At 48.1% G+C, this 20,227-nt stretch overlaps 2 protein-coding genes and 1 pseudogene across 2 annotated transcripts; all 3 read left to right on the forward strand.

The window, feature by feature from the left end:
- Positions 1-435: 435 nt before the first annotated feature.
- Positions 436-2,665, forward strand: LOC120671039 (exocyst complex component EXO70A1-like). The gene has a single exon (XM_039951266.1). It carries the CDS (start codon positions 759-761, stop codon positions 2,244-2,246), a length of 1,488 nt encoding a protein of 495 aa, XP_039807200.1. The 5' UTR covers positions 436-758; the 3' UTR covers positions 2,247-2,665.
- Positions 2,666-10,928: 8,263 nt separating this feature from the next.
- On the forward strand, positions 10,929-12,085 carry LOC120668530 (annotated as a pseudogene).
- Positions 12,086-15,932: 3,847 nt separating this feature from the next.
- On the forward strand, positions 15,933-17,327 carry LOC120671118. The gene has a single exon (XM_039951360.1). The coding sequence runs from the start codon at positions 15,962-15,964 to the stop codon at positions 17,066-17,068; it is 1,107 nt and encodes a 368-aa protein (XP_039807294.1). The 5' UTR covers positions 15,933-15,961; the 3' UTR covers positions 17,069-17,327.
- The last annotated feature ends 2,900 nt before the right edge of the window (positions 17,328-20,227 follow it).

The raw sequence follows: 20,227 nt of genomic DNA on the forward strand, positions 1-20,227 counted from the left end.
GGAGGGGGCGCCGGCATGGACCCGCGTGGATCCGCCTCGGCCCGTGGAGAGTGAGGAGGGGGTGCCGGCGTGGATCCGCCGGCCCGTGGAGGGAGGAAGGAGGAGGGGGCGCCGCCGCTGGCCCTTGGAGGAGGAGGGAGGAGGGGGCGCTGCCGCCGGCCCATGGAGGAGGCAGGAGGGACTAGGGAGGAGGGGGCCACCGTTGTCGTGAGCAGCCTAGTATCGTGGAGAAGCAGGGTCGATGTAGAGAGAGAGGGCAGCACCGCCGCCAATGACGAGATCCCGTCCTACGGGTCTGGACGAGAGAACGGCGAAGAAGATAGAACCGGTTGGAGATATGCTTTATGGTGGGACCCACGGACAGTTTTTCCACGTTTGTATTCGCGTTCTGCTGGAACGGTGTTTTTTTTTTTACGCGTTGCAAGAGGTGGGTCTGGCTGCGAAAAACTGCCCATTTTGCGTGTTCGCATCCGCAACTTGCTGGAAACAGCCTCATTGACTCAGCTGAGCGCGTCTAGACGTCCACCAGTCAATGTCGCTGCTTGGCGTAGCCACGCTCGCGAAAGAAGCTGCAGCAGAAGTCGCGACGGGGATGGACGGCGCCACCATTGCCCGCCGTTTCTCCGTCTCTTCTTCCGCTCCGCCGGCTCGCCTAATCCTACGTTCCTCTACCTCTTTTGCCGCGGCCTGCGTGCCAGCGCGTCGCCGGGAGCTAGCCTCACCGTTCTTCCAGCCGGGCGGCGAGCGCCGCCGCCGCCATGTACCCGTGCCTCAGCATCGAGGGCGCACAGTTCGGAGGCTACGACGACAGCAGCAGCGGCAGCAGCAGCCCGGTCTCCTCCCGCTCCGGCCCCTCGGAGAGCGACGGCTCCAGCAGCAGCAACGCCGACGAGTTCTGCCCGGACCCGTACCCGAGCAAATCTGATTCACCTTCCTCCTCCTCCGTCCGCGGCCGCGGCGGGGTCGACCCCACCAGCCTCCTCACGGCGTCGTCCGCCTGTGTGCTCGACGACATCGACAGGCACCGGCAGCGCATGCTCGCCCTCCTCCCAGCCTTCTCGTCTCCAGCCGGAGCCCCCGCGCGCGCGGAACCCTTGTTTCGCTGGCTCTCCGGGTTCGGCGTCGGCTGGGTTCTGGACATGGACGCGTCCGTCTCTGGCGGCGCCGCCGAGAGACTCCCGCGCCGAGAAGTCGGGAGAAGGGTCAGGGCGTGGGCGCAGGCGCTGGGCACCATGGAGCGCGTCTTCCGCCTCCGGCACCGGGAGCTCACAGTCAAGCAGGTGCAGGCCCTGGGGGAGCTCGCGGCGGCGAGCGCCGGCGCGATGCTCAGGCTGGCCCGGGCCGTCGCCGCGCTCGAGAGCTCCCCGTCGAAGCTGCTCGCGGCGCTCGACGTGTACGTCCCGGTCTCGGAGGCGTTCCCCGTCCTGGGGAGGATGTTCTCCTGGGGTCCCTCCCACCCCGTCTCGGCCGCCGCCGAGGGCGCGCTCGCCGCGCTGGTGGACGCGGCGCGGAGCTGCGGCCGCGACCTCAGGGCGTTCGTCCGCTCGCACTACCCATGGCGGATGCCGCAGGGCGGCGAGGTGCACCCGTGCGTCGGATTCTGGATGGGCTACTTCCGCTGCTTGCTGCGCAACCGCATCTCGCTCTGCTTCATCCTCGGCGGCGACGGCGACGGCGAAGATGCGCCGCCGCCTCTCGCGCCGGGCTCCGAGGGCGGCTGCGGCCTCTTGACGGAGCTGATCTCGTGCCTGGAGGCCGTTCTCGAGGAGAAGTCGGCGGCGCTCGCGTTCCCGGGGCTGCGGCAGGTGTTCATGCTCAACAACACGTTCGCCATCGTGCGCCGCGCCGTGCGCTCCGACCTCAAGCTGTTCCTGCCGCCGGGATGGGTCCGCGCCCGCGAGGAGCGCATGGAAGGGTACATCAAGGGCTACATGGACGCGTCCTGGGCGCCCGTCGTGGCGCGGTTGAACGACGCATCGGGCGGCCCGAAGCTGCCCGCCGTCCTCCGCCGCCGGACGACCAACCGGCTGAGCGCGTTCTACTCGGCGTTAGAGAACGCCTGCAGCGCTCAGAGGTGCTGGAAGGTGCCCAACCCCGTGCTTCGAGGTATACTCCGGAAAACCGTGTCGGCGAACGTCGTGCCGGCGTATCGCCGGTACCAGGAGGACCACCCGGAGGTTGACGTTGCCATCGGGCGCTCCGCGGAGGAGCTGGAGCAGCGGCTGTCGGACTTGTTTGAAGGCTAGAAGATGGTGTTCCGTTGAAGTATAGGATCAGCACAGGTGTATTCATCATTTACAAGGAAACAGAGTTTACAGAACTTGTTCGATAGCTTTGCTGCATCAGAAATTCAGAATTCACACAGAGATCAGAGACCGGATTGCGCAGGATTGCCTGGGTTGAATTCAGAAACTTTCAGTTCCAACTTTCAATGCAAGTGTCCAAAGGGCGGCAGAAGGAATCAGGTCGTCAGTCTGCAGTCGGCAAAAATGACTTGCCTCTGCAGTCATCCATCGGATTCGCTAGATTTGTATCCAACCGTGAAACGTCAAACTCCAATCTCCCAACCTGGTTTCTCACGTTGCTTGCTGGGCCGGCCCACTACCAACGAGACTCCCGTTGCCCACGCCCCCACCCACTTCAGTCCCCCTCAAAAAAAAAAAAAGTCACTTCAGTCGAGAGGGGCGGCGCTTCGCGCGACTGACCGGCCGCCGCGGCGTACCTTCACCGCCCGCTCGCCGCACCGGCCAGCCAGCAGCCCGCGCGGTGGGTGAGGCGCTCGACCGGCGGCGCGAGAGGCGCGGGGACCTCAACTGCTCTAGGCCAGCGGCGTGGGAGGCTCCGGCGACGACGGCAGGTGCGCGCGGTCCCGGCAGGCTCACACAGCCCCGGCGCGGAGTCGCGTCGCCGTTCCCCATCTCACGGCGCCATCAGCTCCGCCTCCATCACGAGCATCATCACATCCGGACTTCAATGTCCTTGCATACTGCTATCAGTTTGTAAATTTTTCAATTGCTACCAAATAGTGTAAGTATAAAAAGTTGTAAAGATTGTTATTGTGTTGTAAATGCTGATTACCGCAAGCTCAAATGTCTGAGCAAAATGCTACATATTACTGCAAGTCTGGAAGTGAAGCTCATATGCCTGAACAAGCAGTTTGCAATGTACTGAAGAGATGATAAAATGATTACTGCAAGTCTGCAACTTTCATACAGCTGATTACACAAAACTAGGAAACCAAAACTATCAAGAGTTCATAACATGATGGCCAAGTAGGCTGTTGAGCTATTGTCCTGAATGCATATGGGATATGATCTGTACTATTAAAATTCACCAAGAACAGCATTTGTCATTGTTCCTTGGGAATTAGAAAAACCATAATTCAACACATAATGGCCATGTATGATTGAGAGAAAAAGTGTATTACTTTGAAATATTACCGTCAAGAGTTCAGAGAAGCTATTGATGACCGTGTAGAATTCAGTGGTCCCTTCCTCAGGCAAAGATGCATGATTCAGACTCACACGTGTATTTTGGATTGTTGCGCCATCAATGACCGCTACTTTTGTAGTTTCTTGCTGCTTCAAATAAAAGAGAATCAAATACTTAAATACAATTGAAACTTTTTGTAATAAATACAACTAGAGAGAATCTGGTATATTTTGCATTATCATATACCTTTGAATTTTTTTTCTTTTTTTTCTTACTGCACGCCTTTGAACTTTGTCCCTTTGTCTTGTCACACACCCTTGAAGTTTTTTCTTTTTTATTTTCTCCCTTTTTTGCAAACTTGCGTCTCTTGTCAAACCAAGTTTTTTTTTGCGCTTCAAGGTTTTTGTTTTCACCTTCTTTTTCTTTAGGCTTGCTTTACTCAATAATTTATTGGGCGGAGTAACATTGGTGGGAGTGGTAATGGGATCCATAGGACTTGTATGTAACACCATTCATTTCTTCTTCAACTTGCATGCTGAGCATGTCAATTGTGTTGTCTACCAATAAGATGCACTTTGGGATGCCATCAAGTGTGAGGTTTGTGGCAAGTGAAGGGTATGGTTATGTTCCAAAATCAGATCAGTCACTCTATAATTCCCCTTATTCTTGTCCATTACAAGCCCCATGCGAACTTGACAATGAATTCCAGTTTCAGCTCTTGGGACACTTTGTTAGGTGATCCCTTTTATCAGGCCGTTTGCAGAAACATATATGCAAGACCTAACTTTCCCATCTAACTTTCTTTTGTTTGTGTACATTTTCCTCACCTCAAAGCCTTTTTGACCCCATATCTAATCCAAAACATCCAGGCCTCATCTATGGTATTGAACTCCATGCCAACTTGAGGTAAAAGACTAGAAAGCAAGCCTTCCCTACAAGAAAAAATGTGCTGGAGATGACAACCATGACTGACATAGCTGATCAGATGAATAAAAAGAAACAACCATGACATTACACACCTATTTTCTTCCATCTTAAAAATGCAAATTTAATTTGATGCCAGCAGGTTGATGTTTCCTTCAAGCTTCCATATCGGTATTTCAATATGAACTAATGGATTAACAAGCGTAGAGGTGTTCCAAATTGAAGTTTGCACGAAGAGATTGGTTTGCACCTGATATGTTCCCTTTACATAGAGGTGTCAATAAGTGACCCTTAGGTACCCTTCCAACCCACTTTAGTTCAAAATTTTGTACTAATTTTTCAAATTGAGATCTCATTTTAGAGAATTAGTATAAAATTTTGAACTAAAGTGAGTTGGAGTTGCACCTATGGGTCACTCATTTGCACCCCTAGTTTTACAGAGAAAAACATGTATAGGTTGCGTGGGCTTTGCAATGGTTTGATAGCTGGTTGATGGGCCTAATTTTTGTGCACCAGCCCAGATATCTCAGCGCAACTAATGGCCGGTACCGGGTGCATACTGTAACACCCCGTGTGTTATTTACCTGTAATTAGGATTAATCATGTGGTTAACATCATCGTAAGCACCATCAAGGCATAATGGAGCATCATGTGAGTTTTTATTTTGAAATTTAAATTGATGCTTGTTTGAGTGAATGCTTGTGAAGAAAGTTTAAAATTTTCTACACAACTTGGCCCCCAAAAATTTTATTCAAATACTAGATTTCAAATGTTGATTTAAAAATATTTTTGCAGAATTTTTGTGGCTTTTCAACTGAGACACAAAATTCTAGGAATTTCCAAAAGTAGTCTCTTTGTTCTTTTTGTTGCGACCAAATTTCAAAAGCTTTTTGAGTGATTCTTGCAGTGTGGTCTTGTTGATTTTATCTATTTCCTGTAAAAATTTGGTGAATTTTTGAACCAAGGAACATCTCCATTTTGAATTTCAAACTTGTTTTCTTTTTTTTTTCTCCTTGCCCGGGCCGACCCGTCAGCCTCCTCCTCTCCTCTTCCATGCTCTGCTTCGGCGCGCCGCACGCGTCGCCACGCCGCCGGCCAACCTCGCGAGCCGTGCCGCCCTCTCGCTCTCTCCTCGCCTTAAAGCCCAGCCCGGCCTTATCCTCCGCGAACCCCCTCAAACCCTAGCTCCCAAACTGCCATGGCCACGCCACCCCGAGCTCCGTCGCCACCGTGGTTCGCCATCTCCGGTGAGCGCCGCCTCGATTCGCCGCGCCCAGAGCCCCGCAGCATCGCCCTGGACCTCCTCCACCTCTTCCGCCCCCATCCCGTGCCCTACGCCGGCTGAATCGAGTCTGCAGAACCGCCGTCCGCCATCGCCGTCCGCCCCGAGCTCCACCTCCACGCCGACGACCCTCCTCCGGCCCTCTTTCGAGCAAAACAAGTCCGTGGTGAGCTTCCCCATGCCACGCTCCTACTTCCCGACCTCTTCCCCACTCGATTGCGCGGCCACCGTCGCCGATTTGCCACCGCGCGCACGCCGCCAGGCCTCCCTGTGCAGGTCCGCGAGCCGCCGTCGCACGCCCCAAGGCCACCCGGCCGTGCTGAACCCCGCGCCGTCCACTTCCGCCGCCGCCTTGCCCCGCGCCAGCAGGAACGCCGCCGCCGCCCCTGCCGCGTGTGTCGCCGCCCCATCTCGCGCGCGCCCTGGTGCCCTGCCCCGCGCGCGCCCCCGCGACCCCACTCCGCCCTGGCCGTGGGCCAGCGCCGCCAAATCGCCCCCCCCCCCCCCCCCCCCCCCCCGCCGGCGGCACGCCACCGCCGCGGGTTGGCTTGGCCGCGCGCTGGCCATGGCCCGTGCGGGCGGGAGGGGGAGGCAGCTGGTCCGGCGCCCACTGGCAAGTGGGGCCCGGCTATCAGCCCCCCCCCCCTTAATGTTTTTCCTTTTCTTATTTTGGCTGCAAACTTTAAAAATCCATAATAAATCATAGGAAATTCCTAAAAATGCAAACTAAATTTTGTTAGGTTTCTAAAATCAAGATCTTCAGAGGAAAAATACTTGTGCTAATGAAATGTCATTTTTGCCCCTACTAAAATTGTGGTTTACGTTTAAGCTAATTCATTTTGTATCGGTTGTTCTGTTTGTCTGTAAATCCTGAAAATTTTATGGTAACCTACTCTTTGTATGTGTAGTCCACTGAAAAATTTCCAGGTGCATGGCCTATGTCCATGTTTGTGGATATATTGTTGTTTGATTTTCTTTCCTAGAGTTAAAGTAAATACTTTTCTATATCAATAAAGGTTGGTAATTTATTTATGCACTCCTCATCAGTAGCTTTTCATGATAGAAAAGTTATGCTACTAGATCCTTGTGGCGTGTTAAGTGTTGATCTTTATTTAATTCTTAGTTTCGGTTTTTATCCCCGATTCTTGTGGTTAGTAAATTATAAGTCCGTAGTTTTATGTTTTCCTTGTCCTCTAGTTGGGCGATTAGTCGTCCTAAGTAGTTTAGTAGCTATTGTTTTGAAGGAAACACTTCAGGCTAAAACGAGTTGAACTTTGGAACCGCACCTAAGCACTCAAATCGTTAGTTGTTACTTTCTTTGTGGTGGTTACTCAGTTGATGCATGTCAGCTCTGTCGTTTCTTTCAATTGCTTTGTATTGAAATGCGTCGCATCATGAGCATCCATGCATTGCTGTGGTTCTGACTCTAGCATGGCATCTTTCATACGTGTAGACACTGCGAGCGAAGCCGTCTACGAGTTGGTTGCTGATACGATCTCGGAGCCGCAAGCAGGGGAACCGCAAGCCGAAGCAGCAGCCGAGCCAGATGGTGGTGTAACGGTGGACGCACCCAGAAGATGGATGGATGGACCCGATGTGCATTACCCAAAGGAAAATGTCCGCCAAGCGAATATCATCTAACCAACACTAACTAATTCAGTGTTGATCCCAGGCAAGCCCCGGAGCATAACCTTTATTTTCAAGTATTCAAGGTTATTATTTAAGTATTGTGCATTAAGTTTTTAGGAGTTGAATGAAACACTAGTATGCATGTTTCTCCCTAAGTACCTATGAGTCTCTACTAGTATACAGGCACCGTTAGAAATGCTTTGCTAATTAGAGACTCGGTAGAAGTCGAGTGATTCCTGTCACTCGCGAGATTTAGTCTTGCTACTTATGGAAAAGTTACTGAAGAAGGAATCATTGAGAAAAGAAAGGAAAACTGGAGACCGGGCGGAGATGAATTGGTTATGGATATGGAATGGATGGAAAGTAAGCCTCCGCCTGTGTCGATTGAGGACCGTACCGTTGTTGGCAGTGTTGATCGAGGATTGAACAGTACTAACCACATGCCGGAAGTAGGAGGTAGTCGAAACCGGTAAGCTCAGTACCATATGCGCACCGGTAGGCGGACTTGATACTGTCTTCACCAGTGGAGCTAGTATAGAAACTCATGGCTGACCCTTCGTTGGTATCGGTGGGGCTAGCAGTCCCGGGTCGCAGGGCAGTTCGACTATTCGGTGTGCATATGTGAAGGGTTGGCGTGTATAGCCCGACGGGGCATATACGTGCCGTGTTGGTTAGGTCCACCTTACAAGGTTAAATCGGATCGATTCGCCATGACTCGCGGTTATGAGAGCCTTGATCTCTTTGTCACATCGTAGTAAAGAATTGGAATGAGAATGGAATGATGATGATATGATGATGATACTCTGTAAAGATTGATGTGATCAACCATGCTTGCTCTAGATGTCAGGCAAATCTAGTTGGCACTTGATAAACTTAAATTGAGCTAAAATATTGAAAGTAAGGATTCATTAGTAGTAGCCTTTCAGCAAAACAAACTCCAGAGCCAAAAAGCTTTGCATGTCTAGATAGTGGGCTAAGTATACCCATAGTCGGGTAAGCCTTCCTGAGTATTAGTATACTCAGGGTTTGTTGTCACCCTGTTTTCAGGTAACTGCTGCTGGCTGGAGCTAACTAGGATTCACATCGGTGGGCTCGATGTGACGTCCTCACGTCATCGTAGTAATCGTTGTTTTTCTAAACTCAACTTCTATTTAGTTTCCGCTGCAATTTGAACTCTGATATTTTACGTAAACTTGTTTGTAAAATTCTGCTTTGTAAATTAACATTGAGAACTTTTGTCTGCTTGTAATCATCTGTGCTCGTCTTCGTGCGAGACTTCCAGTGTTTTTCGATCCTTAAACAGACAGACGTCCGGATTACACCATTTTAAGTGCACAGAAACTTGATTAACCATTAAGATGATAGTTAGCGCACTTAAGCCAGTTTAATTTGGGCGGTTCTGTCACACATACCTTCTTCTACAATACGAATCCTGGACCAAGCTCCAGCATATCATTGGGCCACGTTGCCCGTTTCTCTTCCACCATTGGATTTTGATCCGGCCGTTCGAAAGCGGTTTCCAGATCCATCATCCCAAGCGTTGTGAACTGCCGCAGCTTCAGCCGGATGAGATCGTTTAGATTTAGTTTTACGGGATGGGATGGTCTCTATTTGTTTTTTTGAATCGAGGCCGGCCCCCATTTCCATTCGCATGAAACGGAAATACAGAAGTTTGTGAACGAGTAGCGGGGGAAACAGAGGGGGAAAGGCTAGGGAAGAAGGTTCCTAGCGTGTGAAGCCACCTGACTTGATTCAAGCCAAACGACTCTACAGGGCCTCGGGAAGCAGAAGTAGCGTTATTACAGACCAAACCAAAAGGCTAGACTAACATCCGGGGAAGCCAACATCCCAGAAACACAGTTTAGCAATAACCTAAGGAACCCAACATGAGATGAGCTTGATCTCACGCATCCTCTTCGTCTGGCACAGCATCACCTTGGTCTTGGTCAACTGACGGCAGAGGAAGAAGCATTCTTGCTGTAGAGCGACTCTGATTGGAGAGCAGCTGGCAAGCCATCGATAGCAGCAGCCTGACTCCCTCCTTGATCTGGGTCTAGACCTCTTCCTTGTGTAGACCTGCCCAATATTTTAGGAAAGCACAAGCATGACAAACAATTTCAGCAGGATGATGAATCAGCTTAGCGTTGAAGCAAGCATCATTCCTTGCTTTCCATATCGCCCAACATATAGCAGAAAGCAAAAAAGTATGTATCTGGCTTTTAGCTGGAATCCAGGTCTGTCCCCAAGACCAAAATTGATTCAAAGAGGATGGAATGTTGACAGCACCCAGAGAATAAGCAACAATGCTCCACACAACTTTGGAGGTATGACAGGTGAAGAAGAGATGATTCAATGTTTCAAGCTCATCACAAAATCTGCAAGATGGGTCACCCCCCCCCCCCATTTCTTTTTACTAAGTTTTCCTTGGTCAGAATTGCACCCTGTTCCATAAGCCAAAGGAAGATCTTAATCTTGTAGGGAATGTGAGCTTTCCAAATTCTGGAAAATGAATCTCCAGCTTCGTCTCTAGTTAAACGATCATAAGTAGATTTAACAGTGAACACTCCCCTAGGGGACCTGAACCAAGAAACCTTGTCTTTAGATTGAGTAAGAGGGAAATTCAAAGCCTGCTGTTTCAGCCTCTCCCATTGATCCTGTAGAACCAAAGGAAGCCATCTCCTAAAGGAGGCCTGACCATTTTTCCTTATACATTCAGCCACAGAAACTTGTTTGCATTCATTTAGCTCGAAAAGAGTAGGTAGTTAATACAGAGAGGTCTGTTTTCAAGCCAACAATCCAGCCATAACAGAACATTTTCACCATTTTGTATAGCATACATATTACTTACAAAAACACTCGGCAAATGGGCAGTTTGCTGAGTGCCCATATTTATGCACTCGGCAAACTCTTTGACACTCGACGTATGACTGGTTTCCGGTAGTGTGTGTAGTGGAGATCGATTTGGATGAGCAGTGCCTAGCAAGCGGGGAATATATTCACGAGGCAAGGATGACGCTGGAGTCTCCGAGGAAAATGTGAGCCCCACTTGGATGCGCCGCCACCAGCGGGGGCAGACGTCTCGTGGAGCCAACGCAACAGTGATCCGGGTGCTGGCACAGACAACTGCTGGGTACGTAGCCACGACAGCGCGCAAGGCACGCGGCAGCGAGCAAGGGCCTGAACCGCAGAGGCGCTGCATGGTCTCTTTTTCTTCCAGCGATATGAATCTATAGCGTGGAATATATTCACGAGGCAAGTACGACGCTGGAGTCTCCGAGGAAAATGTGAGCCCCACCTGGATGCGCCGCCACCAGCGGGGGCAGACGTCTCGTGGAGCCAACGCAACAGTGATCCAGGCGCTGGCACAGACAACTATTGGGTAACTGCTGGGTACGCAGCCATGACAGCGCGCGCAAGGCACGCGACAGTGAGGAAGGGCCTGAACCGCAGAGGCGCTGCATGGTCTTTTTTTCTTCCAGCGATATGAATCTACATATTCATTGATGTCGTATATGGAGAGCCATTGTTCATCGTTCGCGTGCAGGTTTTGACACGTCGTGCACTCGTGCATAGTATAAAGACCGGATTCCTAGGTAACAATCTCCAGGGAAAAAAGGGAATTTTTTTTGATGGAGGATTAGATTTGTTCTCGTGAATCGTGATGGCCTCCGGCGGCTGGTCCTCCCTTCGGGCCGATCTCCTCGGAGAGGTCTCTGGCCTGCTGCCCTCCGACGCCGACCACCTCCGCATCCACCAGGTCTGCACCCACTGGCGAGCTTCCACCCCTCCTCCAGTCGCGTACAGCCCCTGGGTCCTTGCCGGCTCCGCGTGGTGGTGCGGGCTGGTGCCGATCCGCGACTGGTCCCTCCGCCTCCCTCGCCGCGGCGCGCCGAGGCTGGACGCCGGCGATCCTCCGGCCGGCCTCCCGTACTGCTGCGGCGCGTCCTTCGGCTGGCTCGCCCTGGTGGACGACCAGAGGTTCCCGACGCGGCTCGTGCTGTGGGATCCGCTCTCCAACACCCAGATCCCCCTCCCGTGCCTGAGCTGCCTCACTCGAGTCTTCCTCTCCGACGACCCGCTCACATCGTCGAACTGGGCCGCCATTGCTACCCAGCTGAAGGGCCTGGTAGGGCAGACGGCGCTCTTCTGGCACCCCAGAGACGCCACCTGGACGATGATGTACGAGGACGGCACGTACGAGATCGAGTCCATGACATTCCACGACGGGAAAGCCTACTACGTCGACCGCGAGAAGAACATTATCATCTGCGATCTCGGCACCGGCACTGATGGTGATCTTCCTCCAAAGATCACTCGGATGGAGCCCGTAATGAACAGCCTCTGGAGGTGGGACCACAGCTTCCACCCAGTGCGTGGCGTACACCTGGTCGCCTGCAACGACGACCTGCTGCTCGTGGTGCTACGCACGCACAGGGCAGCAGCCACCTGGAGGCTCAAGTCTACAAGCCGGAGTGGACGTCCTGCGAGACTTCTTGCCCGGGCGTGTCTCTCCGGGACCGAGAGAGGGTGATGGACCTTGGTGACCACTCGCTGTTCTTGGGCGACAGTGGACATACGTTTGCTCTCTCTTCAAAGGAGTTCCCCGCGATCAAGCCGAATTGTATCTACTACACGGGTAAAGCCTATTATGACAATTGGTGTTGGATATCCGTGTTCCATTTGAAATCCAATAAAGTTTTGGAAGAAGTTCGTTGCCCGGAGCCGGAGGAGGTCAAACAACGCGAAGCCATCAACTGGAGGCCGTATGCCTGGTTTTGTCCAAGGGCTGCTAGGGCACCCTTCCACAAGCAGCAGTGAGCTTGAAGCTTGTCTTTGTGAATAACCTCTGTGTTACATGCACTTTACAGGCTTGCTTAAATTTCCCTACGAAATTCTTGCGGTAGCTTTTAAGTTCATAATGCCTGTAGTTCCTTTAGTTTATACATAATTCAGGAAGTTTCAAATGCAATTTTTTTAGTAAACTGAAACTTAAAAGATACAATTTAGGGGCCACAGCTACTAAAAATGCTTATCTTTGGTCTATCTCATCTGTTCCTATTCCAACTCTCATCTAGTACTTTTGTATTCTTTATCTTATCATCATCTCCGTTCGTAGGTTTTCTTCTTTCCATTGCACCTCAATATGTGTTACATTCCTACATATAGACATGGAAAGCATGTGCAAGTCAAAATGGCTGTCTAAAATGTCATTTAAATATGACCGGAGGGAGTACTTGCATTGAGTTAACCTTTTCCATGTTAAGTATTTAAAAAAGCAGGTAATCTAGAAATATATGATGGCATAGGAGAAAAAGATTAGATGCAAATTTAGGATGTTACTTTAGATAATTTTTGTAGTTGCATAGGTGGGTGGCAATTTGTACAAAGAGTTAAGCTCTTACTTTTAAGTTATTTTTCAAAATAGCTAGATGTGCAATTAAGATATAGTTTTAGATATTTAGGGGAAATCTTCAACTAATTTTACTTAACTGAGAGGTGTGTAACCTTTTAAAAATAAAATAGGTCAGTAAAAAAATTGGTGGACATATGTTTTTGTTCGTCATGATAATTTACATAATTTTTTTGTGGTTACGATGATCAATGTGGAATCTTCAGATGAAGCTTCTTATTATTAATGCAATAAGATGCTTTGCCTCCTATGGTAGCTGAGTATATCAAAATGAGGTAGCTAATGCTGATAGGATCAATGATGTGTATGGACATGGTGTCTTCTCCATACCGGCATACCCAGAGTCGAGGAGTTCGATTGTGGTGTGGTAGTGAATACTGTAGCAGGCTTGCTATATTTTTAGACGTGGAGATGCTAAAACATTTTTTTTCTGTGGGCCGACTCGTGGCACGCACGCTATGGAGTGGGAGCACCAGCCACACGGTCAACGTGGCTCACGCCGTGAGTCGATCTGAAACTGGAGGGTTAAACTTTAGACTATATTACATCAAAGAGAATCTTGAAATTTATAAATATTAAATAAAATCTAATTATAAAATTAATTTGGCTGGTGCAAAAAGTCTAATTATAATAACATCAAAGAAAAATTTTCTTGTAGCATCACTGTAGCAATTATGGATTAATTTGGCTCAATAGATTTCATCTCGCGAATTAGCACCCATCTGTGCAAATAATTTTATAAATAGATTTTATTTGTTACTTCTAAATGATTAGATTTCTTTTGATGTGACAGAGACTAAAAAGAAGTCCATAAAAACATACCTTGGCTAGTTGTGGTTGTACTTGACATGACATGCTCTGATATATGTATCGGGTTAATCCTTAATGTTAATATAAATCGATACAAGGGCGAAGCTAGAATTGAAGGGATTCTAGTGCACTCTCTGTTGCATAGAACAAAATAAATTGATATAATTTAAATGGTAAAAATTGAGTCAATACTATGAAAGTGAATGTGGCTTCGCCTCTAAATCGCTAATCAATTATTGATCTAGTATATTCAATACGTTAATGTACTTCCTCCATTCCAAATTATAGTTTGTTTGATTCTTTTTGACCTCCAAGTTTAACCAGACATCTTATTAAAAAATTAGTGTAAATTATTTTTTTTGTTGTGGCTTGCTTCATCAATAGAAGTTCTTCAAAAATAATTTAAATTTGGTTATGTTTACACAAATTTTCTGAATAAGGTGAGTGGTCAAATTTAAAAGTCAAACAAATTATAACTTGGAATCAAATCAAATATGTACCTTCTTACTGCCGAAGGAAAAGGAGGCCAACGGGAGCATCGATCTACTGTTACCGTTTTTTATCAAATGATTGCATGCCACGTACCCGGGACTGTGTGCTTTGCTGCCAGCCAGAATTTTCGTGCGCGTGAGTGACGCCGGTGTCCCATGAAGAAATTGAACACGTCTTCCACTGCCACCCACTGTGGTAGGATTTGTCTTAAACGGCTCTGCTTCCTCGACGCGTGGCCACGTCCATCCTTGCTTTCCAAGCAATTTAGTCCGATCAATATTGTCTTGAACGATAGTGCTCAACGGTTAGTAACTCTTTATTTAGCGTTTACATGGTTTGAACGGTATTTAAATGAAACTAAACAAGCTGAATAATTTTATATCATATCATCAAATATGTATATTCATGATTGCAAAGTTAAGAATTTTAACTGATATATGTGTTTATGCATACAAAAGATCAAGTGTATATATTTATGCATGTATGAAATCAACTATACATATATAAATATGTATACATGTAAGAATGCAAGTGCATTTATCTTTATTTTACTAAATAGTGTGTTAACCTACCATTTAGCCTATCTAATAATATTTAATTCTGTTCTGTTATCCGTCATACCATTTATGCCTTTATTTACCATTTATTAAACGTCAATCATCTAATAATTAATACACAATCATCTAATAATTAATACACCATTTACCGGCTAAATAATACAATTTACCTCTCTTTGTCTTTGGCACGGTTTGCCTCCATGGCCGTTTAACTTGTTTACGCGTTTTGCATAGCTGTATTCATTTAATCAACCATTTATCCCATTTAATGATCGCGTAACTCGTTTAAATGACCGTTTAATCCAATAAATAGCTAAACAATAAGTGATTGTCATTTAGCCTTCAAAGTTTACTATTTAGGCTAATATTGACATTTAAATGTTGTTTAAACGGCTGTTTAGACGAACATGTGACTCTTCTTCCTCCTCCGCGATCACGAGCCTCCAAGCCTGTCGTCCCACTCAACTTCACAGGCATCCTTCATCTCAAACCGGCCTTGACCACGGCACCTCTCCAAGAAGGCAAGGCAGCACCCGCACCCGACACCCTGCAGCTCGCTTTGTAGGTTGGTGCATGATGAAGTGTCCGTACGATGGCAACCACCGGAAGAGCCATGAGGAGCTCAAATTCAGGGGTGTCACCAGAGCCGGTGCTGCTTGAATGCATTTCATATTGGTACTATTTATTATACAACTTTGGAGATTTTATAGAAAACTAAAACTAGTGCATTCCCTTTCCATTCTCAATTTCTTCGAGTGGTCAGGCTGAGCCACCATGTGTAATTTTGAAATGGGCCAAACCACTTGATGATTTCGTAAGTGCAGACTAGGCCAAACAGAATGAAACGCCGTAAAAGCACATAACTACTACTGCAGTCACAACATATATTGCCTATACTTTGTCTAAAAGAAGTTAGTCACAATATATATTCTCTATACTTCATTTTTTTTTAGAAACAACACAGTCTTTACGGGCGCTACGCGTTCATCCTAGTACTTAATAGTACTCTCTCCGTCCCACGATATAAGCACTCCTAGCTATATTTTTAGATGTCCAGATTCATATCATCTCTAATGTATCTGGACAAGTATTAGTCCAGATACATAGAAGATGCTTTGAATCTGGTGAATAGATAGTAATGCTTATATTCTGGGGCGGAGGTAGGACTGCTATTAGTTAGGTCACGATGAGTGGTCCGAGAGATTTCAAGAATAAGGAAAAAAGGGGGAAAAAAAGTAAACACGAGCTGATCCGGCTTGCTAGGCCGATTCGGGCCTGCTCCGCTCTCCCACATGAGTCCGTGAGATTTTAGGGCTCATTTCGACCGGACGAGCCCACTGGGCCCACTTCCCCACTCTATAGCAGGTGCACCCTTCGTTCTTACGCACGCAAAAAAAAAAAAAAAAAAAAAAGAGGAAAGAGGGTATGGCGTGCGGCGGCTGGTCCTCGCTGCCCGCCGATCTCCTCCAGGACATCTCCCACCGGCTGTCCTCCGACGCCGACCACCTCTACATTTACCAGGTCTGCACCCACTGGCGAGCCTCCACCTCCCCCCTTGCCGCCTGCCGCCCGTGGGTCGTTGCCGGCGGCGCGCGGCGGAGGGGATTTATGCCACCCATCGGCGACTACTCCCTCCGGCTCCCTCGCCGCGGCGCCCAGAGGATGGAGGTCGGCGCTCCCCCGGCCGGGCTCCCCTACTGCTGCGGCGCGTCCCGGGGGTGGCTCGCCCTGGTGGACGACGACCAATCCCCCACGCGGCTCGTGCTGTGGGAGCCGCTGTCCAACACCGAGGTGCCCCTCCCGTGCCTGAGCCCCCTCACCCGGATCTTCCTCTCCGACGACCCGCTCGCCTCGCCGAACTGGATTGCCGTTGCTGCTCAGCCCAAGGGCCCGATTGGGCAGACGACGCACTTGTGGCGCCCTGGGGACGCCGCCTGGACCATGATGTACGAACAAGGTACATTCGCGATCGAGTCCATGGTGTTCCATCAAGGAAAAGCATACTACATTGACGCCGAGCGGAACATCGTCATCTGTGATTTCAACACTGGAGCTGACCTTCCTCCGGAGTGCACTCGGCTCCACAATGTTTGCTCCGTGGTGAACAGGCTCTGCCGATGCGACAGGCTTCACCTTGTGCGTGGTACCCATCTGGTTGCCTGCAACGGCGAGCTATTGCTCGTGGTGTTGCACATCGGCAGACATCCATCCCCAGCTGAAGTCTACAAGCCGGAGTGGACGCCCAACCATTCCATGGAGCTCCGCGAGAGGGTGATGGACCTTGGTTACTACTCGCTTTTTGTGGGCCGAGGAGACACATTTGCTCTCTCTGCAAAGGATTTTCCGATGATCAAGCGCAATTGTGTCTATTGCATGGATAGGTTTCAGCAGAATCGGTACTGGATATCTGTGTTCCATTTGGTATCTGGTGTTGTGGAAGATATCCCGTACCCAATGGAGCTCAAGGAAGATTCAACCAACTGGAGACCGCGTGCCTGGTTCTGTCCTAGAGCACCCTTGCTCATGCAGTAGCGAGGCCTAAGCACGCCTTTTGTGAGTAAGCTGTTCGTAAGATTCAGTTAGAGGCTTGTTTAGAATGTGGGAGTTCCAGATTCCATCATGTGCTAGCTGTTTAGGATGTCTGAAATTCTTATGAAATTTCTTTAGTTATCATGCTATGCGGCAGGGGAAACAGCTATACCGCATGTGTGATTGTACCCCTTTTGGTGGGGCATGCACCTTCAGTAATGTTACTCTGTAGTTTAAGATGCTGCTTCCTCAAGTTTTTTTTTTTTGGAAGGTTACCTCAAGTTCTGAGATAGGCATTGTCCCCCTTCCATCATCTAAACAAACTAGTAACTCATCTTAATCCACACATGCAAAATTTTAAAACTTCTGAAGTAAATTTTCAAACTGAGCAACCAAAATAAATTAAGATTTAAGTAACCATCATATTTTTTAGACTTTGATAAATATCTGTCAGCAGATTTTTGCAGTAAAAATCTGTCGAATTTTGGACCATATGATCATGCGTCAACATCCATGTCCGTTTGTTCGGATTCTCCCCTCTCTTGGGCTCGGTTGTTAGCTGGTTAGAATCGGCGCCAAAAACCAGTCGCGTCTCCCTGTCGCGTTACCGGCTCACTGCCAATCAGGATGTGACGGAACTGCCTGGTTAAACTGGATAATTAAGCGTAATGATCATCATTTGAACACATAAGACGTATTAGTTTAATTAAATGTAACTTGACAACTTGTTTCAACCCGCGGCCCGAGCGAAACATCACCAGTAGTCTCGCACGACGGCGAGCGCAGACAATACTAGCATGATATAATTTCACAAAAATAGATAACATAAATATTTAAAAACATCTCAAATTTTAGAATTTACATACAATGACCTGAGAGAAGGAAGTTTGACTGATAACCAATAAAACAAAACGACAACTATGAAAACGTGAGGACATCACATCAAGCCCACCGATGTTAATTCTGGTTAGCTTTTATACCTGAAACAGGATAAACAACAAACCATGAATATACTAATACTTAGCAAGGCTTACCCGACTATGGGTATACTTAGCCCACTATCTAGACATGCACAGCTTTTTGGCTGTTGGGTTTGTTTTGTCAGAACGCATCTAAGAGTAAATCCTTACTTTCAATATTTTAGCCCCAAATTCTATATAGATTATTAATTGCTAAATTTGCCAGAATTACTAGAGCAAACATGGTAGAATATTAAACCACAACTCAAGATAATTATCATCATATATAAGCCATATTCCATAGTATCTTACTACAATGCGACTCGGTGGTCAAGGTGCTCATGTCTAAGAGCGACTAACGGCGAATCGATTCAATTAAACCTTGCAAGGTGGATCTAACCAACACACATTTGCCTCGTCGGAACCATTCCCCTCCCCGCCTCGAACTACAGAACCGCCTCACCTATATATAGTCAGCCGAGCCCTACGAGAAACCACCAAAAGTAAATACATGCATCCCAATTCTCCACGGCCACTCAACTACCCTAAGGGGTGGTGGTGAAGTTCTGTACTTTCAAAGTAGGGCGGTACTCGATCGACAGGGCCAACAACGGTACGGTCCACAATCGACACAGACGGGACTAGACTCCAGGAACCCTGTCGTGATGCCACACCTACATTTCATCATCATTCCCCGCCCGGTCTCAAATTTCCATACATTCCATCATGATTGCAATAACTTATATACGGAAATATAAAACATCCTATATCTCGCGAGTAACTTGGAATTACCCGACTTTTATCCTATAGCTCGCGAGTGACAGGGAATCACTCAACTTCTACCGAGTCCTATTAAGCATAGCAGTGCTATCGATCTACACATACTAGTATAAGACCAAGGGAACCTAGGGATCATGCAACTAAGGTTCGAAACAATTCCTAAAAATATAATGCACAAGTAATAAACATATAATGATTCATAATTTAAAATCGTAGGTTATGCTCTGGGACTTGCTTGGGGTAACACTAAGTGTTAATGCTATCAAGGTCTTGGGCCCTTCCGACCTTAGGCCGGGTCTTTGGTAGTTCCAGCTGGTCCTTCTCTTTAGGATACATCCACCAAACACCGTCTTGCGGTTCCGTCTTCACGTGCTCCACATCCACGCGTTGTGCATCTAGCGTATCTAAATAGGATACAACAATATTGAAGTATGAATGCATATGAAATTACATGCATATGTTCAAATACACATAGGCAACCATGGATCGATTAATAAAAATAAGCTAACAAATTATAGAAGTACAAACGTAGAAAACAAAACTGGTGGAGAACAGGGACTAAGATGTTAAGACGGAGTTAACACATGTTGCATAAATTTTGTAGAATTTTATATAATATATTGGTATCATTTATTAAGCACTAACAAGTTAAGTCACTAACTCATGCATACATGCATCAATAACTCTAAAACTTTTTCCAAAGCACATGCAGCACATTAGTAGCCTACCATATATTTTTTATACTAGCAAAAGGAGTAACATAACTACAATTACGAATTTATACCTATCAATATAGTTTTAAATTAAGTTAGCTAGAGTTACCATGCGTAAAATAAACTCAATAAAGTGGATCAAGTAATAAGTATGGCCAGACACAAAATATCCGGAGGATCCGGACCATTATCCGGAATACCCGGACTGCATACGCCATGGTGGCCGATGGCGCGAGCGGCGCACGGAGCGGCAGGGTAAAGGGCTGGGAAGGTGGAGGAGCTCACCAAGAACACATTTTTAAGATCGATTTGGGCCGTCGAGGACCGGAGAAGCGAATCGACGCGAAGGAGCTGAGCTCGGGCGGCGCTCCTATGGCGACCGGCAGTGGAGCCGTCGATTCTAGCCAGGAAAGCTCGAGCTAGGCTTGTGGAGGTGCGGAACATTGTTGGGGAGGTCCCCACGGAAGGGATCGACGAACTGCGGCCGGAGATGGCAAGGGCGGCAATGGAAGCGGCTCTGCTCGGCTCCTGAGCTCAACGAAGAAGAATGGAACGGGGAAAACAGACAAGGACTGGATGAAGACTACCTCAACACTCGACTATCCGGTAGTAAACCCGGAGTATCCGGATTATTCCGGATTGATACCTGGAGGTTCCGGGTTCACAATAATCCAGAAGATCAAATTGAAGTTGAGCCGACTCGATTTGGG

Source organism: Panicum virgatum, chromosome 4N, assembly GCF_016808335.1.
Source record: "Panicum virgatum strain AP13 chromosome 4N, P.virgatum_v5, whole genome shotgun sequence".
NCBI lineage: Eukaryota > Viridiplantae > Streptophyta > Magnoliopsida > Poales > Poaceae > Panicum > Panicum virgatum.